This window comes from Camelus bactrianus, chromosome 35 (genome assembly GCF_048773025.1).
Source record: "Camelus bactrianus isolate YW-2024 breed Bactrian camel chromosome 35, ASM4877302v1, whole genome shotgun sequence".
Taxonomy (NCBI): domain Eukaryota; kingdom Metazoa; phylum Chordata; class Mammalia; order Artiodactyla; family Camelidae; genus Camelus; species Camelus bactrianus.
In genome coordinates this window covers 16719158-16745567 of record NC_133573.1, presented here as the reverse complement: position 1 = coordinate 16745567, position 26410 = coordinate 16719158, and the positions used below count along the sequence as shown (strand labels likewise).

The 26410-nt window shown below is 37.2% G+C and overlaps 2 protein-coding genes and 1 pseudogene across 4 annotated transcripts in view; 1 reads left to right on the top strand and 2 right to left on the bottom strand.

Annotated features, from left to right (window-relative positions):
- ST8SIA6 (ST8 alpha-N-acetyl-neuraminide alpha-2,8-sialyltransferase 6) overlaps positions 1 to 7219 on the top strand; it is a 140545-nt gene extending 133326 nt beyond the window's left edge. For 2 of the 3 annotated variants that reach the window (XM_074358079.1, XM_074358081.1), the window contains one exon: positions 2116 to 4079. Coding sequence is in view for 1 of the 3 variants with exons in the window: in XM_074358081.1 (XP_074214182.1) it covers positions 2116 to 2146 (31 nt within the window). In the remaining 2 variants the exon portion in view is untranslated. Of the gene's footprint in view, positions 1 to 2115; positions 4080 to 6840 lie in introns of those variants that run through there. The other variant, XM_074358080.1, reaches the window with a different exon arrangement.
- LOC141576000 (RNA-binding protein RO60 pseudogene) lies at positions 6011 to 6845 on the bottom strand (annotated as a pseudogene).
- Positions 7220 to 8049: 830 nt separating the features above from the next.
- LOC105078376 (quinone oxidoreductase-like) lies at positions 8050 to 9181 on the bottom strand. The gene has a single exon (XM_010966931.2). The coding sequence runs from the start codon at positions 9131 to 9133 to the stop codon at positions 8141 to 8143; it is 993 nt and encodes a 330-aa protein (XP_010965233.2). The 5' UTR covers positions 9134 to 9181; the 3' UTR covers positions 8050 to 8140.
- Between the last annotated feature and the right edge of the window lie 17229 nt (positions 9182 to 26410).

The following is a 26410-nucleotide window of genomic DNA, read 5'->3' as shown; positions in this document are numbered from 1 at the left end:
TTCAAGGTCAACCTTTTATGAAGTAGGTATAAGTAGGAATAGTCTTTGAACTATTGAAAACTAAGCCTGAAAGGGTTCATAACAATGCATCTTAACACGATTCATTAAGACTCCTGGAGTGATTCTTCATTCACTTCCACACCAATAATAGAAAAATTCCTCAGTGAAATTCCATGAGGTCTCTTTCCCACCGTGGATGCTAGCAGATAGTTTATATTAACTTAATTTCTCCTCTTCTTACTCCATAGATAAGGAAACCACAAAGTTGCAAAGTTCCATAAATCACTAGGGACAGCCAAGTATCAAAGTGAAGAGAAAAAATGTTCCACTAATGATCTCAGCCTGTGAAATACCCAGATATAAGCCTTTGAGAAAAGAGAGCATTTGTGTCTAGAACACCACTCTTCATTAATTTTCCTAGAACATGTATCACTTGCTCAAAAATCTTCAGTGGTTTTTCATTTCCCCAAAGAAGTTTCAGGGAACTTTAGAGTTTCAAAGTGCTCCTCACCCACAAAAAGACAGGGGTGAAGAGTTCTGTGGTCAAATGAGATCAGGAAACTTTTTGTACCACGTTCTGTTCTGGTTCTGAAAGTTCCAGAATAAAGTCATACGACTCCAATTGATTTCAGTGTTTCCTAAACTTACTTGATCCCAGAGTTCTTAATTCAGCTACAACAAATAACTAGTTCACAGAATTCATCTTTTTTTTTTTTTTTGAGAAATTCCAGCTTAGAAAAGAAAGTAAAATTTACTGCATGCCCACAGATAGATAGATATTTTTACTTCACAAAAGTTTTGTTTTATTCTAATCAAAACATAATACATATTAATTAATACTAAAAAATGAAAGAAAAAGTTAAAATTATCTCTTGATATCCCATCAACCTACACCATTTAATGTTGGAGACTTTCCTTCATATATCTCTTGATACCCACACATACAGAAAATAATACAGAAATACCATAATACTATTTAATCATAAGCACCACACCTCTCTTTCCTCCCCTCCCTCCCTCCCTCATTTTCCCTCCTAAATGGTGCCATTGCCCCATTTCTCCCCCCACCAGCTGGGTGACCATGGTAACAAGCTGCTGTGTAACTTTTGTACCTTCTCCAGGCTTTTGTGTAAACATATACATGAAGACAGTGTTTAGAAAAACTTTTCTTACTAAAATGGAGAATTACATACACACCTCTATATTTTAGTTTTCACACTTAATACCTTGAGAAAATCCTTCTGAGTTAATCATTGTTAAATGGCTGCACAACTGTATATGGTATGAAGGCACCAATATTTCTTCGTTTTCTTATTGATGGGAATTTGCTTTCAAAGAAAAAAACCATCTACAACATTGCTTTAAAGTCATCCTGAATATATATTTCTATAGACTTTTGCACTTACTTCTATGAGATGGATTTTAGGATGACTGGGATTTCTAAAGCTTCCAGGATTGGGATTGCTGACAAAAAAAAATTCTATATATGTATGCTTTGAATTTTAATGGGTGTTATCAGATTGCTTTTCAAAATGTTGTAACAATTCTTATTTCTACCACCAAGTATAAGAGAGCCTTTTCTCCTGTGGTGTCTTTCATTCCTTTTTATAATTGCAAATATTACGGGGTTCTCCAATATCTGTTACTTTAATTTGCATTTTCCAATCTTCCAGGGCAACTGAACATGCTTTTGTGTTTAATAGTTGTAGCAGATAATATTAGTGTCCTAATATATGCCAGCTGGACTTCCAGATGCTAACACCTGCCTTTCTTTATCGGGGAACTTTCTTTGGCTGTGAGGACCCACGTGACAGGCCAAAATGCTGGGGACGTAACGGTCGCTGGGAGCAGTCCTCCATCAGTGAGGGATGAGAGCTCTCTGTCCTCGAGTGGGATACTCTGCAGTATGTGTCTGGGCTATTTCCCAGAGTTCCCCAGCAACATTACGCTCCGGTTCCTAAAGGTGGTGATTTACTTAATGGTGTACTTTTTACTGGCCCCTTAACTTCCCTGTCTTACTTCCCCACTCCCAGATACGCCCCTTGAACCCTGGTGTCAGAGTCTGTGTCTTGGGGAACCTAGCCTAAAAGAAAAGTCATTTGTATTATCCTCTAGGAATTGTCTGTTGGTGCATTTCCTCGACTGAAGCTTGAGTCCCCAGGAGACCTGTCGCACAGGAGCTGAAGCTATTATGAAGATGACAAGATGCAGCTGCTGCTGGAGATGCCCCCTGATGCAGAGAAATACCTTGTCTCTCCCTTCCCCCCTGAGGCCCAGGTATCGCCCACAGCCTCCCCCTGGCTGGAACCCAGCCAGACTACTTGTCAAAGGAGAATGGAAAAGGCAGCCTGGAAGGGCTCAAGGAGTAACAGAAGGACAGGAAATGAATCTGAGACCAAATGGACCCAGAACTGACACGAGATTTGCAAATATTAACTACTATATATAAGATAGATGAACAAGTCTCTTCTGTATAGCACAGGGAACTATATTCAATATATTGTAGTAACCCATAATGAAAAAGAATATGAAAACAAATGTATGTATGTATATGTATGACTGAAACATTATGTTGTAAAACCAGAAATTGACACCATGTTGTAAACTGACTATACTTCAATAATAAAACGAAGCATTACAGTATGTGAATCATAAATAAAATAAAATGAAATTATGGATAGCCGGTTATGTCAGCACCAGTTATAAAATAAATCGTCTTCTCCCTCCAGTGAACTGAATGTTTTTATATTAAACTTTCATATATCCTACCTAATGAGATCTATATCTAAGAAATCTGTTTCATGAATATATTTGTCTAATCAAATGCAAATAGCATACTGTTTGGGTTACAATGACTGTTAAATACGTGTCAGTCAAGTTTCCTCTCACTGTTTCTTTTTATAATCTTTGGACTAGTTTCAAACTCTTGTTTTTTCATATGAACTCTAGATTATTTATGTAAATTAAATATACAAAAATTATATTCATATGAGAATTGCACATATAAATTGTTTAAGGAGTTACATCTCTATGTCTTCTCATAGTGTATCTTTGTTCTGATTAGCTTTCTGTCCTTCAATAAAACTTTATGGGTTTTATTACATTATAGGTCCTTTGCTAGAATAAATTTATTCTACATATTTTTTTACTTTTGATACAAATGAGGATTCAATTTTCCCTGTTTCAATTTCTAGCTGGTTATTATAACACAGAGATGATTATTACTATAAGGACTTTTGTATATTTTTCTTGTCTCTGTATACCTTAACCTGATTCCTTTATTAATCAAAATTTTTTTTTTTTTTAACCAGGGCTTTTGGGTTTTCTAGGCATACAATTTTATCTACGACAAAAACTTTCCTTTCTTTTTTTCAAACACAGTCCCAATTTGTTTTCCCCTGGTACTATTCTATTTACTAGATTTTCCAAAGCAGCATTACATCTTCATCTAAATAGCAAGTGTCCTTGCCTTGTTTCTGGTTTTAATGAAAATGGCTTTAGTGCTACACCTTTCAGGTTGACTGTTTTTTGTAAATACAATTTATCTTATATATGTACTTTTTTTTCCCAAGGAAATTAACTTGATTTTTCTTAGGATTTTTTTAAAAAGCAACGTTTCCCTAATCGGCAGTAACACTAAAAGTAATTCAGAAAATAAAACTTTATCACTTGAGTACATTTTACTCATAATGAGGTAAGTTTTTTTTATTCTTTCTACAGGACTATGTTATATAGCAACACGGGTTATGGAGATGTTAATTGTGCTTGAGGGTTACACTGAGTTACAAAAGTATACATGCTCACAATTTCTCTGCTTATCCCTCCTAAACCAATCATGTATTTACATTATTTCCTAATACCTAAAAAGACAGAAGAACTGGACTTCACCCCCTGCTCTGTGAGTCAGCGTCTCCCCATGCCGTGGGGAGGAAGAGATGCAGATTCCTAGGGCCAGGGCTCTGAAGCCCCTCTAGAACCTTGGGTCCCTAGCCTAAAGGAAAAAATGACCTTTGCAATCTCTCAGGTTTCTCCCAACTCTAGAGCGCCATGATTTGAAAATAAAGCTACCTCGTGCAGTGGCTTTTAGTTCTTTTTTCTTCCTCTTTCTTAAATCTTACCCTCACCCATTTAATAGACTTATCTGTGTGACTTCAAAAAGGTTACATCTAATCTTTCTGCTTTGGTTGATCTACTATTAGCTCCTAAACAGTATCTGTCTAAAACTACTATAGAAATAATATAAAACTGAAAGAAATAAACATTTATGCTATATTCCACTTAACATTTCTATTAGGAATAAAAAGTTAACCATGTTATAATTTTTAATTTAAGAAGATCTAGGGTTTAAAGAATTCAAGTACTATTACATGATTCTATTAGGTTCTTTAAAATTTAAATTCAGTCTGAACATGGTATTTTAATGTATCAAAAGTAGCTAACATGTCAAATCCAATGCTGACAGAGGGAAAAAAGCAGAATGATATCAGAAGCAACGTATTTTGGGGGGGGGAGGGGGGGGGCTACTAGCTTTGCTGACCAAAAAATCTCAGGTAGATCACAATATTTTACATATTGCTACCAGTTGCTGTGAAGGCATTAATATGACAAACAAGTTTAAAATGAACATTTTCTTGTCACTCCTATAGCCCAAATTTCTCATGAAACACATGAAAAAAGTATACAAATTCTAACATTACGTAAGCCCCACTCCCCCAAACATAAAACCTCTAACCCCCAAGCACACCAAAGTCTATAATTTACATTTACTAGTTTGACTTTTTATATAATAGTGAGAAGGCCTTTATAAATCCCCAGTAAATCTTTTAACTACCTTTAAAGAACAATATATAGAACCTGAAGTTTTATGTGCATGTTATCTTAGATAACCATATAATTATGAGCAAATATATTGGCATTTCAACAGGTTAACCTCCTCACAAAGAAGGGATATTTGCTCATGAAAATAATGCACTTTATAATGAACAGGAAGTTTAATATACACAAATAAAATAGAAAAATTAGTTTCTTACAGACTGGTTAGTGTTGATATGCCACTCAAAAACTGCCTTTCATGCCTGAAAGACTTAGCCTGCTTTATTATTTTTTATACTATCAAAAAAGGTCTTGCCACAAATGCATAATGGACAAAGAGACAGGAGGCCACTGACGTGTTTACAATTAGAAGTATCTAAAACCTATTTACAGTTTGCTAAAAAAAAATAGTTAAAAGTAATTAAAACAATGATTTTAAAGGAAAAAACTAGTCTGGTTACAGTTGATTTTTTGTTACATTTTCAGAGTATGCCTGGGGAAGTTAAATTGCTTGAAACATTTTATGTTTTCATTTAAGAGTATGAAAAAAAGAAAATGTGCCTACATGTGGCTATATTGTTAAAAGTCAGAGGAAACTGTCAAGTCATGACCCTTAGCAATAAACAAACAAAAGCAAACCAAACAGACTCCCTCAGCTGACATACTTTAGAATCTCTTCTCAGGAGTTTCCATCATGTTTCTGGTTAATGGTAACAATTCTACAAGTGTAAATAGAACAAAATACATTTTTCACTGGCTAGGAAACCTGCTATTTAGGTGGTTGTAGAAAACCGTTAAAGGAATTTGTAAAAGTCATTCGTAATTTAATTAAGTGTTGCGGTTTTTCCACTCCCTTGGTATAAAAGTTTATAGATAGATTTTCATATTCTATCACAGTCACATGGTCCAGTGCATTTCAGAGTATTTGGACATTACCAAAGCTGTCCTTTCACGATGAAAACACTCAAGAAACCTTTAAGCATTTCTCACACAAGTGACATGATATGGAACTACCTACATTTTGGGCTCTCACTTCTTTTAAGTACAAACATGATTATTCACCAAAGCAAAACGGTCTTGACTATTTCATAGTGTCTATCAACAATAAGTTCTCTGTTGGACAGAGGGGGCTACAGTGTATTCTGAAGCTACTTCCCAAGAGCTAGTTTAGAAGACAGAACTTTGGGTTCATCTTAACTTTTCCTTCTTTTTTTTTTTTTTTTTTTTTGGTGAGATAAACTTTCCACGATACACATACTATACTGTTTACTATCTTTCATTGGATTAAGATTAGCTGGGAAGTAGCTTCGGATTTTTATCGTGATAACTGATGGCGTGGACCTCTTAAGATTGTGCTGGTGAAAGTGCCTTTTGTCTTTATACAATTCATGGACCTCTTTCTAGCCCTCTGTAACATATTTGGTGACAACAGCAAGTCCTTCACTGGAAGGTTTAAGATGCAACAATCTTAACAGATCTTTGTGAGACCAGCCATTTCTTTGTTTACACTTAGTCAGGGCCAGGGCCATGCCACCTTTCTCATTGTACCAGTCTGCTATAGCCTTTCCTTAGCGCACGGTCCCACATGCCACATCTCATGCTTTCCTTACGCTCTTTCTTGAACTGGATAAAAGTGAACAGGTGTGTAGGAATGCGACAAATTTCAGAAACAGCTCTGAAAGCGGCTTGCTTGGTGCTCCTGTCAGGACACTGGGAACAAAAGGCGAGGGCGAAGAGCAGAGGCTCCTGCTTTGCGGTTCTGTCTTCTTGACTGAAGCACTTTACTTCCTGGACCACTTCACATCCCCTGCCATCTTCAGTCAACCTAATTAAAGCTTCAGCATTCTCAAGGCCCAGCTTCTGTTCTTTGATATAGTAAATCCCACCTTCAGACCCAAAACATAAGAACCGGTGCAGGCGATTCATATGGGTGACTTGCCGCACATACCCGTCCTCAGAGTTGGCCACCTGCTGCTCACGCAGCCGCTGCGTCTGGCTTAGCGATTCCTCCATTCCTCTGTCTTTTAGGAAACCTTTTCCGATGAGAGGACGCCGAGGCTGAGGTTCAGAGTTCCATCTGGAGAGCTCTGCCTGGAGGCCGACCCTCCGAACCCGACGCGCCACCGGAGAAGCTGTGCACCGCGCCGCGGAACGTCGACTGGCGGCGGCCTGATGGGCGGCGAATACTCGGCGGCGGCCGCCGCCGCAGCCCGCCCCCCCACCTCCCGCCGCCCCACCTCCCGCCGCCGCCCCACCTCCCGCTCCCCGCCCCCCGCCGCCGCCGATATGTACTTCTTTCTGCTCCTCTTACATTAGTTAGAATTTTGTTAGACTAAATTGTTTAATTTTATTAAGTAACTTTTTATCATCCAATGTCATGATATATGCTTTTACTTTTTAAAATGATTAATGTAGCAAATTATGTTGATAGATTTTATAATATTAAAACATCCATGAATTTATGAAATAAATCCTACTTGATCACAATGTATTATTCCTTTGATATGTTGCTGGGTTCTACTTGTTAGTAGAATGTTTTACATTTGTGTTCATGTGAGATTTGTCTGTTTTTCCTTTCATACAACTTTTTATCAATTTTATTTTTTTTTTAGTGTGTTAAATTCATTTATTAATTTAAAGAAAAATATATGACCCCCATCACAAAAACAGATCATTCTAAATCTACTTTGAAGCTGAATCAATCAAGGAGTATCTATTTGGAAACTATGTACCCATCATATCATATCAAAGATAAGGCTGCTGTCCTCACAGAAGATATGGACCTTTGGTAATCATTCATTAACCTAGTCAATGTTCTACTATTTTGGAAACTATTGGAAAACTAACAAATTTCTCTGGACATGGTTATCTTGCCCTTCTGAGAGTCTTGTAGATCTAGATGAGATTAGTGTTGAAAAGGGGGTCTCATTTAGTCCAGAAAATTTCAGAGTCCAATATAATTCTGGGCTAATCAGAGACTAAAGAACCTGTAGAAGGAGAAGTAGGCTTGGAAATCAAGCAGTGTTATTTTGAATGAGCAGGTTTTAGTCAAAGATACGGAATTAATGATCACGCATCAATTAGGTATTTCTGCAATGCACTCCAATGCCAAGTGACCACTAACATTCTATTTCCTATTCTGATGCCTCCTGATGAGAGGTAGAGGCTTAAAAATACTGCCAGCTATAAAATAAATCATACTCTAATGCTTATAATCTCTGAAGATACATCTTTTTTTTAATATAAGAAACTTACTAAATCAAGTGAATGCCAATTAAAGCAAAGATACTGTAAGAAACTTCTAATAGGAAATCCATGAAAGGAGTAATCATTTTAAGAGAAGAACCATTTTTCCAGTAGCGCCACTGCTGTGAATGAGATCTTCATGAGCCTGGGACACCTTCTTCAACGGATACTGAGAACCTATTACAGGTCTCAACCAACCGATTTCCATTCCAGCTTGAAAGGCTGCTGCAAACTGCTGAAATTCCTCCTTGGTTGATGAAAAGAGAGTAACTCCTTTTATGCTAGATTCCTTTGCCATGGTGTCCCGTGGATTTATTTCAATAGGACCTTTGCTGCCAACAATTATTACTCGTCCTCCTTGGGACAAAAGGTTCAAATCGTTGCTAAGATTTACATTAGCTAACATTTCAATAATCACATCAATTCCTTTTTCACCAACAGATTTCTGAATTTTATCGATATAATTATCTTCTCTGTGATTAAACACTTCATGGGCTCCATTTTGCAAAACAACCCTTTGTCCTTCCTCAGTAGCGGCCGTGCCCAAACCCTTTAAGCCATAAACTCTAGCAATCTGGCACACTGCTAGTCCAACTCCTCCACTAGCTCCGTGAACCAGAACACTTTCTCCAGCTTTCGCGGAGGCGCTGTGGAGCAGAGCGGGATAGGCCGTGAAGTACAGGACCCCGATGGCAGCTCCTTGCTGGAAGTCCAGCTTCTCCGGCAGCTTGTAAACGGTGTGATCGGCGGCCAGCTTGTACTCGGCAGAGCCGCCCAAGACCGTGCTGGTGGTGAAGACTCTGTCACCTTTCTTGAAAGCAGATACACGCTCTCCAACAGCTTCTATCAGCCCAGCCACATCTACACCAGGAGTAGCGGGGAGGCGCGGTTTCCCACTGTAGGTACCAGAGCGAATATATGTGTCCACTGGGTCCACACCACAGGCTGGCACTTTGATTAGAACCTGATGTTCTTCTGGAATCGGTACAACAACATCCGACTGGAGTTTCAGCACTTCTGGTCCACCAAATTCAGAAACTGGAATCGCTCTCATCAACCTCTGGCCAGTTGCCATAGTGATCTAGATACCAGTTCTAGACTGGGAAATCAAAATCTAGGAGGGCTCGCCCAGATTCCACCTATCAATTTTAAAATAGAGGTTATCATAACTTCATAAAATGAATTTGGAAGCTTTTAATATTTTCTTGTGGTCTAGAATTGTATAAATAATATCCAAATTAGGCTTTTATTGTAAGAACAACTCAGCTGAGACAATACATAGTGTTGCTGTATTTTTTATAGTAAATATTTAATCATCTTTTCAATTTCTTCTATTGGTAATTTGTTTAATCTGGGATCAATTTTGGCAGTTTATATTTTGCTCAAAAACTACATTTCCTCTCGGCTTTGAACTTTATTGCTATGAATTATATCTAGGATTCTAAAAAATGATTTTAATGCCTTCCTTATCTTGTTTTCTTTCTCAGTCCTAATTCTGTATATGTTTTTGATCTCTTTTATTTTTGGAAACTTTATTTTTAACAGATTTACTGAGGTATAATTGATATACAAAAACTGCATATATTTAATATATATGTATTTGATGAGTTTGAATTCATACATACACTCATGAAATCATCACAGTCAAGGTAATATATATACACATATATGTATATAACCATCACCTCCGAAAGTTTCCTTCTATCTTTACCCCCTTTTTTGGTGGTTGAAAACCCTTGACTTGAGGTCTACTCTCTTATCAAACTCTTTGTGTATGTGTGTGTACGTGTGTATGTGTGTGTGTGTGTTTGTGTTTCAAATATTTATTTTAAGTAGTAAAGGCTTTTATTATTCTGAACCTTGATTACAAGTCACATGATCAAGAACAACTGAAAAAGGAGATTCAGGAGCATGTATATTTAAAAAAAAAACAAAACAGCATTTTACAAATATCCCAGAAAGATAAGTGCTATTGAATAGTTCATAGTAGAACTACTATATAATTGACTTTGTCTAAAGATGAAAACTTTTGGGTTAATTTTCTTCCCTTGATATAAACAGGTAGAATTTATTTAAGAGCTGCCAAAGACTATCAGTGGGAAGATAAAAAAAGAAAGGAACCGGGAAGAAAGAATGGGTAACAATTTAAATTCATTCCATTAATTATCATGGCGTCTATAAAACAAGACTCTGTAAAACCACAAGATTATGAAGAGGTTATAAAAAATGTGATACTATGCTTATAAACTAGCCGATTTAAAATGGCTTGTGGTTATACCATCAGAGGCTGAATTTTGAAATAAATATTCAGTAAATTTCTCTGCATAAGCATCAATGTTCTTATAAAAACCCTTCAGTGTACAATACAGAATTGTTAACTACAGGCACCGTGTTGTACAGCAGATCTCTAGAACTTACTCATATTGGGTAACTAAAACTTTATACCCATTGAACAATTTGCCCATTACCCCCACCCCCAGCCCCTGGTCACCACCAGTCTACTCTCTGCTTCTATGAGTTGGACTATTTTAGATACTTCATATAAGTAGACTCATGCAGTATTTGTCCTTCTGTGACTGGATTTTTTTCATTTAGCATAATGTCCAGGTTCATCTATGTTGGTTGCATATGACAGGATTTCCTTCCTTTTTTACGACTGAATAGTATTCTGCTGTATGTATCCACTACATTTTCTTTATCCACTCATCTATCAGTGGAAATTTAGTTTGTTTCCATATCTTGGCTATTGTAAATAATGCTGCAATGAACACAAGAATGCTAATATCTCTTTGAGATACTGATTTCAATTTTTTTGACTAAATACCCAGAAGTGGGATTGTTGGATCATATGGTGGCTGTATTTTTAATTTTATTGAGGAAATGCCATACTATTTTCCATAGCAGTTATAATATTTTACATTTCCACCTACAGTGTACAAGAGTTCCAATTTTTCCACTTTCTCACCAGTATGCTATCTTTTGCTTTTTGGATAATAAGCATCCTGATGTGTGAAGAAGTTATGTCTTAATGTCTCCTCATAGTGTATCTTTGTTTTGATTAAGGTTTTAACTTGCATTTCCCTGATCATTAGTGATGTTGAGCATCTTTTCAAATGCCTGTTGGCCATCTATAAGTCTTCTTTGGGGAAATGTCACTTTATGCCCTTTGCCCATTTTTTAATTGTGTTATTTAATTTTTGACTATTGAGATGTAGGAGTTCCTTGTATTTTTGGGTCTTATTTTCTCCCATTCCATAGGTTGCTTTCTCACTCTGTTGATTTTTTCCTTTGCTGTGCAGAAACTTCTTAATGTGATGCGGTCCCACTTGTCTAATTTTGCTTTTGTTGCTTGTGTTTTTGGTGTCATATCCAATAAATCATTGCCAAGACCAAAGTCATGAAGTTTTTCATCTGTTTTCTTCTAGAAGTTTTATAGTTTTAGTTCTTATGCTTAGGTCTTTAATTCATTTTGTATTGATGTGTGTGTGTGATGTAAGATAAGGGTCCAATTCCATTCTTTTGTATCCAGTTTCCCAGCACCATTTATTAGGAGACTGTCCTTTCCCCATTGTGTATTCTTGGCACCCTTGTTGAAGATTCGTTGCCTGTATATGCATGGGTTTCTTTCTGGACTCTACATTCTGTTCCATTGGTCTATATGTCTGTTTTTATGCTAGTACTAATCTGTTTTAATTACTATAGCTTTGTAATATACTTTGAAATCAGGAAGTATTATGGAAAGTATTATGTAAGTATTAAGTAAAACTTCTTTCTCAAGATTTGGATTCTTTTGTGATTCCATATGAATTTTAAGATTGTTTTCTCTAGGAAAAAAAAGTGCCATTGATATTTTAATAGGGATCGCATTGAATATGCATAGAGTTTTGTTTTGTGTGGCCATTTCAACAATAGTGAGTCTTCCAATCCATAAACACAGGCTGTCTTTCCATTTATTTGTCTTTAATTCCTCTCATCAATGATTTGTAGTTTCCATGTACATGTCTTTCACCTCCTTGGTTGAGTTTATTCCTAAGTATTTTATTCTTTTTAACTGTAAGTGGGACTATTTTCTTAGTTATCTTTTCAGATAGTTTGCAATGGATTTTTGTGTGTTGATTTTGTATCCTGCAGCTTTACCATATTTTGTATTAGTTCTAACAGTTTTTATTTTTTGTAGAGTCCTTAGGACTTTCTACATATAAGATCACGTCATTTGCAGACAGCAATAATTTTACTCCTTCCTTTTCAATGTGGATGCCTTTTATTTCTTTTTCCTGCCTAATTTCTCTGGCTATGTTGAATAGAAGTGGCAAGAGTGGCATCCTTGTCTTGCTCCTGATCTTAGAGGAGAAGTTTTCAGTTGTTCACTGTTGAGTATGATGTTAGCTATGGACTTTTCATATATGGCCTTTATCATTTTGAGGTACATATCTTCTCTACTTTGTTCAGAGTGTTTATCATGAAAGGATGTTGAACTTTGTCAATTTTTTCTGCATCTAATTAGACGATCATCTGATTTTTATCTCTCAGTCTGTTAATATAGTGTATCATATTAATTGATTTGCATATATTGAACCATCTTTGCATTTGAGGAATAAAATCCACTTGGCCATGTATATGATCCTTTTAATTGCTATTGAATTCAGTTTGCTAGTATTTTGTTGAAAATTGTTGCATCTATGTTCATCATCAGAGATATTGACCTATAGTCTTCTTTTCTTATAGTATCTTTGGCTCTGGTTTCAGAGTAATAATGGATTTATAAAATGAGTTTGGAAGTGTTCCCTCTTTTTCAGTTTTTTGGAGGTGCTTGAGAAGGGTTGGTGTTAATTCTTTAAGCCATCTGGTTGTGGGCTTTTCTTTGTTGGGAGGTTTTTTAGTACCTTCATCAATTATTAGTTTGTTCAAGGTTTCAATTTCTTCAAGGTTCAGCCTTGGTGGGTAATATTTTCTAGAAATGTATTTCTTCTATGTTATCTAATTTGTCAGTGTGTAATTGTCTCTTAAAATCATTTTTACTTCTGTGGCATCAGTTACAATGTCTGTTCTCTTTCTTACTTTATTAAGCTCAGGAGACTTTATCTATTGTACTGGTCTTTTGAAATAACTGGCTTTGGGATACATTCAACCTCTTATTATGTATTTTTTCTATATTATTTTGCTATCTGAATTTCTTTTTGTGCTCTTTTGTTTTTGATTTTGTTTCTAGTTTCTTAAAACTAACATTACACCTCTTTAATTTTTTCCCCCTACAATCATGAAGGTATTGTGCAAGAAACTTAGCAGGTCTGGCTGCTCAAGCTCCACACATTCCCAAGGAAGGCTATCTTCAGGGCTGGCCCTTGGCCAAGTGCTGGGAGATGAGCTCTGAGCCCTTAGAAAATTCTGCCTAATCAGAGTGTTCCTGCATGTCTGGAGCCCTGGGCCATGCAGTACCAAATTTCATCAGATAATTTATGCTAACAATGTGATTTTTTTGTGAATGCTTGTTTTTGCTCTGGAATGCTGGAGTCTAAGTAGCTGAGATCAGTCATGCAGACACTGTGTGCCTGTTTCTGATTCTCAGTAAAACCCTGGACACAAAGCTCAGAGGAGCATCCCTGGTTGACAACACTTTGTGTGTGTAGTCACACATCAGTGCTGGGAGAATTAGGCACATCTGTGTTACTCTACTGGAAGAGGATACCTGAAAGCTTGCACCTGGCTTCTCCTGGACATCATCCCATTTCCTTTTGCTGATATTAATCCACTTCTTTTTCCTGCACTAACTGTGAGTATGATCTTTTTTTTTCTGAGCTCTGTGAGTCTTTCTGGTGAATCATTAAGCCTGAGAATGGTCTTGGGGACGCCCTGCACAGTATTCAAGGTTAAAATTTTACACCAAGGACAGTTTTCATTGTGTTCCAGAGGCTTTAGAATGCAGTGGCCTTCCTTTCATTGCTTTCTCCACCGTCCATGGTTTCATTTTAATTGTTCTCTTTTATCTGACTTGTATTTAGAAGTGAATTTCTTATTTTCTGAGTCATAGAGGCATGTTTTTATTTTTTGTCAAATTTTATTGGATGATGATCAGAGAATATGGTCTTTAAATTTTCAGCCTTTGAAAATGTCAGGTTTTTTCTCTTTGTGAAAAGTACATTCATAATCAAACATCATGACTTTACTATTATATGAAAACAGAATACTATTCCTTTACACTTAAAATACTCTATTTTACCACTGTTTTTTCCCCATGCACCAGAAAGAAGATATATTTAGAATACTTTTAATTTTACTTAACCCTCTCCTCTCCTCAACTCCTAGGTCTTGCTGAATTTATAACTTTTAGTACAAGACTGTTATTAGCATTTTACAGTGTGTGGAAGAAAGAAACTCTGTGCTGTATATGAATTGGATCTATCAGAAGCGGCTTGGATTATTTCTATAGCTGCTGAGAAAAGAACTGATGGGGGGACAAAACCTTTCTGAGAAACAGGAGAACATGTAGTATGATAGGTTCATTATCACAAGGCCAGAAAAGTTCACATCCTGAGCAGTACGTCATTTATCCCAAGTCTGATGAGTTAATTCACAGCTGAAGTGAACAAAATCAATTTCCTACAACAATGTTTTCAAGCTTTGTGGTTAAACCATTATATTTCCAAGTCTGATTGTCAAATACTCATATTTCTCAAGAAGTCTTATTTTTTTCTCATAGCTATTAGGAAATTTGAGGACTGTATCTCTAGCTGAGTTACTTTAACCTCAAAGACTGTGGACATTTCTAGGTAGTTTCCAACACTGTTGTTTGTTTGTTTGTTTGTTTGTTTGTTTGTTTGTTTGTTTGGAGTGCTGTAGTAGCCAGCAGGATGTAAATATTTTTCTTCATTCTCTTTCTTGTCTTGCAAAGAAAAGCAATATCAACATAACCCTTGAAGACTTATGTCATCAAAGACCACCTTCCTTTCAAGGCTTCTCTTATCAATTAAAATTACAAATTAGATTTCCATAACTATGGTCAGTCAAATAAATGAAGTCTCTGATTTCTAATCTTCATGTTCTACTGTTCTTTATTTAGGTGTGATGATTTTTCAATTTCAAGGTTCATTACTGAACACTCTTTTCTCTTTTTATTTTTCTGATCTCTATTCTGAACATTGTTTGGCTAAAGGTTTTTTCCTTGAATATTGTCCTTGGATGAAGTTCATGGAATGTATTTTTGGAACCCTTGCATATTCATAAATAAATATCATTATATTCCTTGGTGGGCAAATGATGTCTTAGAAGGACACACATTTCTTGGATTGTGGGGTGTTCCTTTCCTCGGTAGCCTGCAGATGTCTGTCATTTTCCATGTTCATTCTACAGATAAACTTAATACCAGTTGGGAGTGTGTGTGTGTGTGTGTGAATCACTATAACTTCCATCTAAAATCTTGCAAAATTTACTTCTAATTATAAGATTCAGGAATTTTGTCAAGATATGCATAAGGTTGCCTCCAGAACTCTCACTTATTGAATTCTAGACTCAGTTAATGTAGTAGGTGGAATAATGGCCTCTCAAAGATGTCCCCTGGAACTGGTAATTATGTTATGGGGGAATTAAAGTTGCAGGTGGAATTAAGGTTGCTAATCAGTTGACCTTGAGATGCAGAGATTACCCTGGATTATCTGGGTGGGCCCAATGTAATCACAAGGATGCTCCTAAGTGAATGAGGGAGGCAGCAGGGTCAGAGTCAGACAAAGACTGAAGATTTTACTGTGCTGCTTTGAAGATGGAGGAAGGGGCCATGAGCCCTGGAATGCAGACAGACTCTGAATGCTGGAAAAGGCAAGAAAACAGATTTTCCCTAAATGCCTCCCTGCTGACTCCTTGATTTTAGCCTCGTGAGCCCCCTTTTGGACGTCTGACTCCCAGAAATGTAAGATAATACATTCATGTCACTTTCAGCCACTACACTTGTGATCATTTGTTTCAGAACAGCAGGAAATGAATACAGGAGATCTTGCCACAAGAGGAGAAAAATCTTGCTTAAGCTTTTCCTTATTGGCCTGGGCAGAGGTTTGCTTATGTCCTCCAGGCCAGCTCATGGCTAGCAGGTGCCGGGCTGCAGAGAAACAGCTGGAAACTGGAGTTAGGAGGAGAGGACACCAGGAAAGCACTCACCCGCCTGCTTGCTACAGTCCTCACCACTTACATTTTCACCCTTGTGTCCTGCCATCTCCAGCACAGCATCTGCACCTCAGACTTCATTTCTCTAGTGAAGCCCGCTCCTTATTCTTCTTTTGTGTCCTTTGTTTGAATTTTAATATTCTATTAGGTTAGAAATGTAGAGGTTCCAGGCAAAAGAGAAAGAGAGAGAAAAAAAAAAGAATAAGACCTGAAAAACAAAGCCATGGTCAGGTATTGCTCTTATTGCCTGGGAGATAAAACTAGCAGAACTATGCATCAGAGAGTCTGACATTCCCTGAGCTCTCTAAACTTAGAGGTCCTCTACCTGCGATAAACAAATACATTAGTGGGAATAATTAACATGACCTACAGGACAACCGAGATTAGATTTAAGAAAAGAACTGATTGGATGGGGATAAAGCCAAGCCCAAGACTTCCAATCGGGGAATTAAAAAGCAACAGATCAAATTAAGTAGTCTGGCACACCATTTAGAATTCAGCATTTGTTAATTAGAAGCCTTGCTCTATTTGGCAATAGTTAGTGATGGCTGGAAATTTTACAAACACAGTAGTCCTCATTTAATGCAGGAAATGTGCTTTCACTTAGAAAGTTCCCTTCTCTAGCCAAAGTGTGTATCACCATGGGTAGAAATAAGACAGAAGTCATAGGAATATGTTCCAGAATATCAGACTGAAGGAAAACAGCCATGTAAGAAATGTAAATGAAGCAATATCAAATGACCAGGAAAAGAATTATCTATGTATTGGGGAGATTCTGTTTAAAGAGGAGAGGATGGTATATTGAATAGAAAGGGAGAAGGCCACCAGAGATAGGCCAAGACTGGATAAACTGGGAAGCAGTCCTATCTTGAGTCTGAGAAGGGGGTGAGAACTAGTTAGAGCCCATGGGTCCAGCGCAGCCTCCTTCTTGTTGTAAATAAAGTTTTAATGGAACACGCATGCTCATTCATTTAGGTCTCATCTATGGGTGGTTCTTTGCTACAATGACAGTTGAATAGTTGCCACGAAGACTGCATGGCCCACAGAGGTGATGATATTTACCCTCTGGTCCTTTGCAGAAGACACTGGCTGATCCTTTGGTTAGAGGAAGCTTTCAATGGAAACACTGGGGATGGCTCTGAGGTCCATTCTGAGTAAGTTGTAACTAACAAGAGTTAAATTGCCCAAGTTGGCAGATGATTTACTTTTTAAAAAATAAAATGGCTTGTAATCATGGTTATCCCCATGAACAGCTCTAGTGTGCTTTCTGTGGGAGAGAAACAGATCGTTACAGCTACCAAGCAGAATTTCGTGTTTCCTGGGTCACCCTGAGAGTGAGTCACAGGAGAGACAAGACTCGTATTTATCACAAACATCCGCTGAAAAGACAGAATTGACAACTGTTTTCCTGGAAAAGCCTGTGTCTAGGGCTTGGGGATTTCATAAAAAAATGTTTTAAAGATGTCACTGACGATGAGAGCCAGCGTCTTTCTTCTTTAGCAACACAACCTGGAGTAGGACTCTACCAGCAACACCCCCACCACCCCCAGCCCCCCTCAGCTCTGCTGGGGACACAGCCTCAAACTACTTGTACAAGGGAGAGAGATTTTGGAGACTTTAAGAATTTTAAGTCTCAAGTACTGCCCTATTTCCCTTCAACTGGACCAGGGCAAAGAGAATCTCTAAGTCGAAACGTTGTGTCACAAAGCAGATCCTCCGCTTTATGTGACTTAGATATTTGGATCCGTATCTTTATCTACTTCAGACCTGTTTATGCATTTTTCACGTGTGTGAATTCCAAGTGCCTTAAAGGCTAGGGATGCTATCCTCCCTCACACTAAGTGCATCTTTTTCTGGTCTTCAAAGGACACTCAATGAATTAGTTAATTACAGTTAATCGCAGAGCCTTGCAAATGAACATTTAACCAGAGGACGTAATACTTGTCCAGGTGGTTAATAAAGAGAAATGTTTTCATTCCTAGAGTGAGGGTGATATTACTATTTCATTTGTGAGAACTGAAATATTTTTTGGTGTCTACCTCCATAAGAATATTGTTACACAATTTCCCTTAAACTTATAGCCTAAGAAAAGAAAAAGTAAGAATTCAATGTATATTTTTTGATTTCATGTTAGCAATATTTTAAGTGAGCCTGGAGGGCAAGGTCTTTGTCTTGTTCACTGTGTATTCTCCCCCACTTAAAATATTATCTAGCACACAGTAGAGACTAAGTATTTTTTGAATTTTACCCATGGACTTTTTCTTGTAATCATCTTACTATAGCTTTAAATCTTTGAGTCAAAAAATTTGATTTTTGAATGTCTTCCTCAATCTACAGGGAACTCCTTGCTGCATATTAATATGCATGTCAAATTTCAGATGCTAATAAAACAAGAATGGAGTAGACTCTATATATTTGATGTCTCAGTAAAGCTTTCATTTGCTTGCTTTGTGTTTCAACTTATTTTTATTCATTTTCCTTTATCAATTCAAGTATATCATTTCCAGCATTTATTTTCACAGGAGAGCCCACAAGGTCTGGGTAGTTACTCCTTATTTAAAGAACAACAGTCAGCAACTACAACATACAATGGATTCCTTAATTTAGACAAAAATCTGGTGTAAACAGAGAGTGAGCAACGTATCTGTGGCGTTTATAGAAGTCTTGGGGATGAGATCCTAAAAACTAATTTTCTCAGGCTTCCAAGGAATTGTCACTGTGCCTCATTTTTCTCTCTTTAACAGGAAATAAATATATAAAAGTGGAATCTATCATGAAGTTGATATTTTAGGAGTATTGTGATCCTGTCTGTTTGGTAAGAGAGAAATAGGACAACCTTTCACATTTTAAAGTTCTTTTAAAAGGATTTGAGGTAAGTGCAAGAACATTAGTGAACTCCATAACTTTGATCTACTGCAAGTAATAGTTATTTTAGGGTTCTGAGGAGGAATGATGTACACCATGGTTAAGCATACAGAAACAAAAAATAAAGAATCTTTCATGATCATATATGTGTTAGTTTACCTCTAAATGTGAGATACCCATCAACCTAAGATTTTTATATTTACGGTTCAAGATGGCTGGAATGAACAAGAATCCACACAAAATGGGGATAAATGTGGAATGATTGTTTTATGTTTGGACCAAGGACTGGATAAGATCTCAGATTTGAAAATAGCCAAACTAAGATTAATAGAATTTTAATATTAAATTGGAGCCCAGAAGATGAATTTTAAAGAATGGAATAAAAATGCTTACATTTCTAAATAAAATAAGACTACACTGTTACTTTACTTTGAATTTTTCTGACTTGATCATGCCCAGCTCTTCTTGTGGTATCAAAATAAAGTGGGAATTTGAACCTTGTCAAGATACTGGGCTTTCTACATTCCCAAAATAAAGAGTTCAAAAGAATATGAAAATGAATATATGTATATATCTGCGCATGACTGGGACATTATGCTGTACACCAGAAATTGACACATTGTAACTGACTATACTTCAATTAAAATAAAAAAGAATTGTAAATATCATCTCATTCTAACTTTGAAATTGATTTCAGGTAAACTTTATATTTTATTTTATTTTTTATTAAAGTACAGTCAATTACTCAGGTAAACTTTAAACTTTAAATAAAAAATCATTGTAAATCAAATGGAGCTCAAGTTTAAGGAAGCAATTAGAAGGTTTGGAAGAAAGGAAGGAAATAGCTATTTTGACTGAGCCAGTTTCTTTCTGAATAATGCTAAAATTGGGATTTAATCTTCTGGCAGTGTGGCTTATTATGCAGTAGGCTGTAAGGCTTTCTCAAAATATTGAATATTTTTATAGCGTTCTTGATATGCCAACTATAGATTATCTCATGGTAACATGGTTTTTATTTCTTAGGTTAAAATGAAATTCTTATTCTTGAAGAAAGAAAAATTCATCCTGTTGATCCTTTTTCACTCATGCTTTAAGCCCTGCACCATCACAGTAAATCATGCTTGCTTTGTTTTTTTAAAATATTAGGAGTGTTTTGATATAAAATGCCTTTAATTATCAAGCTAATAGAGCAGCAGTGTGTTCTGATTGGAAATGAGGCCGCCCAGCTCTCTCGTGTGCATTTGATAGGAAATAATTGCCTTCCCTGCACGTCACCTCAGCTAAATGGATTTCATCTTATTTCTGGGGTGCTTTCTGTATCATGATCACACAGAACTTGAAAGGGACATAACTGTATGATCTCACTCATATGTGGAATCTAAACAAACAAAAACACAAGCTCAAAGATACACAGAACAGATCAGTGATTGCCAGAGGCAGGGGGGTGGGGAAGTGAGCCAAATGGATAAAAGTAGTCAGAGGTAGAAACTTCCATTTACAAAATAAATAAGTCTTGGGGATATAATGTATAGCATGGCTCTAGTTAATAATTCTGTATTGCATATTTGAAAGTTGCTAAGAGAGTCAGTCTTTTAAAGTTCTCATCACAAGAAAAAAAGAATTCCGTAACTATGTATGGTGACAGATGTGAACTAGGTTTACTGTGGTGATTGTCTTGCAGTATATACGAATATCGAACCATGTTGTTTACTTGAAACTAATATATTGTTGTATGTTGACTGTACCTCAATAAAAAAAATTTCTAAAATAAGTAATTAAAAAAAAGAGGTGGGGGGGCATCGAAGTTTGCCTGAGCTGGCCAATCTCTCCATCCTCGATCATTTAAATCTCTACTCCTCATTAATTTCCTTCTGTGAGTTTTCACTCTTGAGGGGGGATCATGAATCAGTCTTTTCTTTTTTACTTACTGGTCATCAATAATAATGAGATGTTGATGAGGGGTAAGGTGGAATATTTATGTTTTTGTTGATTTTAAACATGTCATCACCTTAGTCGGCCCACTGGGTTGGGGGGGGTCTTCTCCATTTTGCAGAAGGGGAAGTTGCCCCCTGGTGAGGTTCAGTGACCCTCATGTCAACCCCACAGATGACGAGTGGCTAAGCCTGGACCAGGGTGTTGAGTTTTAAGATGTCCACTATAAAATGCCTGCAGTGATAATCTGTGTTCATCACTACTGAGGTTGGAATGAAGCTTCAATATTCTAGTAGCCTTTCCTCCAAAGGAGGCACTGCTGTATCGCACAGGAAGGTTCCAGTTCCTCATTCAGTGTGACCCAAGAACCAGAGGCTTCGTCCTGGAAGTTCTCCAGAAGATCCTAAATTCTTTAAACCAGAGAAAAGCTGTCCCAAGGAGAGCCAACAAGCCACCTGAGAGATTAGATTGATGTTGAAGAATAATGGCACAATTTGCTGTATTTAAACCACCACATTAACAAACCAGGTGCAAAGCTAATAAAGCCTCTAGGACCATGGTTCACCACTGCAGACTGAGGCCTGTTACCAGGTGTCTGATTTCTGTTCTTCTGCTTCAAGAGTCTGCATTTCTCCCAATGCACACGTGGACCACTTCATCTTGGGGAACTGCCTGCCGCTCACCCTCATGCTGTGCCCTTTTGTGCTTGATAGTCCCATTAAAGGGACTCCCGTCTCCTGCCACCAAATTGTCTCTTAAGAGGTATCTAATGCCTCGATTGTTGAGACACACGCACACTTTGGTGTGATGAACTGTGCATTTTCCAAAAAGATGGATCACTATTGTAAATTCCCTGCCTGCCTCTGTTGTTCTCCACAGAGTATGTGTGATAATTGTTGAATGGTTGGTGATTACGATTCTCCAGCTCCCTGTGGCAGGCACAGATGTGAGAAAAAGGTTTAGAGCTCAAGACTGCATTCTGAAATCAACTCTGCAGTCTATAAAAGTGAGGTCAAGAGAAGGCAGTTCAAATAGCTTTCTTCTTCTAAAGGAATCACTTGTTCACTTATCCATGAGTGTTCTTATTACAGAGGACCTGTCCATTAGAGATGATGCTCCTTGATACATTTAACTTGTGAAAGCACCTCTCACAGAATTCATGTCTTGACACTAATTTCTAGGAAATATTGGCTCTGAGCCTGGCTACACCCCAGATGCCACAGAACAAAAGATAAGTAAAAACGAAAGAAGCAGTGGAGGAAAGGGTTCCTTGAAGAATCCATGTCATAAACCATCCTACAAAATACCAACTGAACTTCTTTGAGGCCTGAAAGCTCTGAACCAGGCCCCTAGACAATCAGATACGTGTACCCCCTGGAGTCCTACTTTAAAGAGGAAAGAATGGTAAAGAAATCAGATGGGGATGAAAATCTAGCTAGTTCACCAGAGATAGAAAACTAATATTCTTTTTATCTTATTGTCCTTTTTTGAAAATCTTGAGCAGAATTTCTTTTCAAAAATCATCATTCCCTTCTGACAAAGTCCATTTCCAGGAACCACAGTATAGGATACAGCAAGCCCATGAAACTTCAAGCCCATGAAATTCACAGATGAACTTCTTTTTTTTAAACCTTTGGATCATAGTCATAGAATTTACTCTGCCCATGAAGGGAAGGAAAGCGGTAAGGAATCACATCGGTGAAGACCTCACTGAGGCTGGCCCTGTGTTAAATGCTTTCATACATCTTTGTCTTTAAAGTGAAGAACAAGGCTTGCAGGGGGACAACGAGGAAAGATTACTGGGAATAACCAGAGTGCAATATGCCTGCTTGAGTTTAAAGCTTTATTGCAATGTGCAAGGTATAATCTCAAACCAGAGAACAATCTTTCATATTCCTCCCCTCTCTAAAATACAATTTCTATTTAGACGACTAATGGTCCTTAAAATGTCTCATCAGGAAGCTGCAAAACATGTTTCAAATGTAGAAATGTTTTTCCTTTATTTTTTCCAGGTAATAAACACTTGACATCTAGGAAATGTACTTCTAAATTTACAAAAGCACATAGACCTTTTCAACTATGCTCACTGTAAGGTGCCTGTCACATCCATAAATATATCTTATTGAACAGATTTTTGTTTATTAGTGTGGTGGTACATTTTAGAAAGGAACATTAATGCTTGATTCACAGAGGGTGGAGTGGCATTCAAATTAAAATTTTTAAAGGAAGGATCACTACTTTTTAATTCCTTACCCCTCCTTTCCTAGTGTCCTGTGTATATTGCATAATTATGAGTGATGGTTTGAATTGTTTGCTCAGCTTATCACAAGAATATTGGCCTTAGCTTTAGCAAAGAAGAAAGTACAAGGGAGATGATAGTCTCTTGTGATGTTAGTCTGAGTCTTAGTGGTAAGTAAGAGAATTTAATTCTGGTTTCCTTCAGCATAAAGGGAACTTACTGGGATGATATGGGAGCTGGAGGACCAAGTTTGGAAAAAGCCAAGCATCACAGAATCATGAGAAAACGAGAGAGCAGGAATCCTATGAGAGGTCACGCGGGAGTCTGGTTCACCATCGTCAGTGATGAGGCCATGACTATGGACCTGCCATCCCTCTGCTTTCCTAACACTTCCTGAAGCCCAAGGAGAGGCTTGGTTCCCTGACTGCTTTGTAGGGGGAAAGAGGAAAGACCTGGTCATGCAGACTACAGTAGGAAGGTTTCCGTAGTATGGGAAGTTCCCTGAAAGGGAGGATGGTGGGCTAAGGGAAGGGCAGTGTGGATGCCGGACATCCCCCTGGATATGTGTATCCCCAACATTCAAGGAGAAGCGATAATGGAAACTACGATACATTCTTACATTCCACCTTCTCTCTTTTCTGCTGCCAATGACTACCACCCTTATGACCAATTAAAAACAAAAAATGAATCTCAAATATCATCCAGTTCCAAGTCTTCCTTTTATCAACCTTTATCAGTTGGTCATGCCAACCAAGTCACAACCATCCGACCTTAGGCTGCAATTTTAGTGGTGAAAACATAAAACCTCTTCATGAGCTCACTGAAATAGGACTTTTTGCTTCACAAATCTTTATTATAATTTCTGAGAGAATGAGGACACTTGAGTTCGTTTATTTATTTATTTGCCAACTCCATGGTCTTAAACAAGTTACTTAATCTTTCTGAACCTCTGTTTTTTTTAATCTGCCAAAGATGCAAATATACCCATCCTTTCTACCTTATGGCATTGTGGTACAAAATAATTGTGACAATGCAAAAGAAAAACATCCCGTCTGCTTTAAAAAGCTGCACATGACTGAACATACTTTAAAATACAGTTTAAGCCATGATATTAACCAACTAGTTAAAATAAAATAATAAAATAGTTAAAATAATAAAAAAATTTTTAAAAACTTGACTTGCTCAGTTACCCTGTGACCAGCAGATAGGGCCATGATTCCTGTCTCTGCAGTTGACTAAGGACATTAATTGATTGGCCTAAAATGTTGTGAGTCTAGGTAGAACAGTCAGAAAAATGAGGCATTCTAGAACCCGAGTCTTCTGATTCTGTATTCTAAATCAGAATATATTATACATATATATATATATATATATATATATATATATATATATATATATATATATATATATATATATACACATACACACACACACACACACACACACTGTTTTTCCCACTGATATTAATAACAGCTGATTTTAAGGGCTTGTTATGTATCAGTTCAACTAATACTTCTAATTCGCACACCACCCAGGGAAGCTGTCATTTCTCTATTGTGCAGATGGACCCTGAGGCCCAGAGATGTCACAGAACATTGCTGGAAATTATCGCAGCTGATGGTGGAACTGGGATGTAAACCTGCACCTTGGCTTTCTCCAAAACCTCACTCTGTGATGTCCTGCTGTTCTAATATACTTTTTCCCAAAGTGGTAGCTCTATGTTTTTTTAAAAAGGGGAAATGACAGCTGTGCTATTTTGTCATGAAAACAATAATAACATTATCATTTATTGAACAGTGTATGTGCTAAGGCCTTATCTATATTACTTTGTTCAGTTTTTTGCAAAGTACTCTGAGAAAACTAGGGCTTGTACAAGTTAAGGAACGTGACTGAGACCTTGCCGACGGCAGATTGCAAAGCCAGGATGCAAACTCCCTTGTGATTCCAAGGCCCGCGATCTGAATCGCTCACTATGGCCAGATTCTGCAGAAAGCCCAGAATTGCAACAGAACAAATTAACTGCTGGGCTTTAATTTGCCAAACCTCTCTTTTGGGCATAGCTTGAACAGAATCAAATGCCTCGTCTCTCTTATGAGAAGTGAAATCCATAAATTGGAAAGGCATGAGAATGAAATTTTCAATTTTTCTACATCAGCCAAATTCATCTTCGTCCAGAGTGTTCTTATGCACTCTTCATCTGTGTATTGAAATGACTGAAGTTTTCAGAGCTATTTACCATCATCTAAAAAATTCCCTTACATCACATACAGAAATAAACTCAAAATGGATTAGAGATCTAAATATAAGACCTGAAACCACTTAACTCCTAGAAAAGAACAGAGGCAGAACATTCTCTGACATAAATTGTAGCAATATTTTCTTGGATCAGTCTCCTACGGCAAAAGAAACCAAAGCAAAAATAAACAAATGGGCCCTAATTAAACTAAAGAGCCTTTGCCCAGCAAAAGGAGACCATCGACAAAACAAAAAGACAACCTACAGAATGGGAGAAAATATTTGCGACTGATGCAACTGACAAGGGGTTCCTATCCAAAATATACGAACAGCTCATACAACTTGGTATCAAAAAACCCCAAACAATCCAGTCATAAAATGGGAAGAAGACTTGAATAGACATTTTCCCAAAAAAGATGTACTGATGGCTATCAGGTGCATGAAGAGAAATTAGCATCACTAATTATTAGAGAAACACAAATCAAAACCACAATGAAGTACTACCTCACATCTGTCAGAATGGCTATCATCAAAAAGACCATGACCACAAATGCTGGCAAGGACGTGGAGAAAAGGGAACCCTTGTACAGTTGGTGGGAATATAAACTGGTGCAGCCACTATGGAAAACTGTATGGAGGTTTCTCAAAAAAGTACCATATGATCCAGCAATTCCACTCCTGGGTGTATATCAGAAAAAATCAAAACACTAATTCAGAAAGATAATGCACCCCAATATTCACAGAAGCACTATTTACAACAGCCAAGGCATAGAAGCAACATAAGTGCCCATCAACAGATAACTGGATTAAGAAAATGTGGTATATATACAGTGGGATACTACTCAGCCATCAAACAGAATGAAATATTGCCATTTGCAGCTGTGTGAATGGACTTAGAGAATATCATGCTTGGTGAAATAATTCAGAGAA

What these genes read in the sequence shown, in the direction of transcription:
- LOC105078376 (XM_010966931.2), bottom strand. Translation starts at nt 9,133, where the DNA reads ATGGCAACTGGCCAGAGGTTGATGAGAGCGATTCCAGTTTCTGAATTT.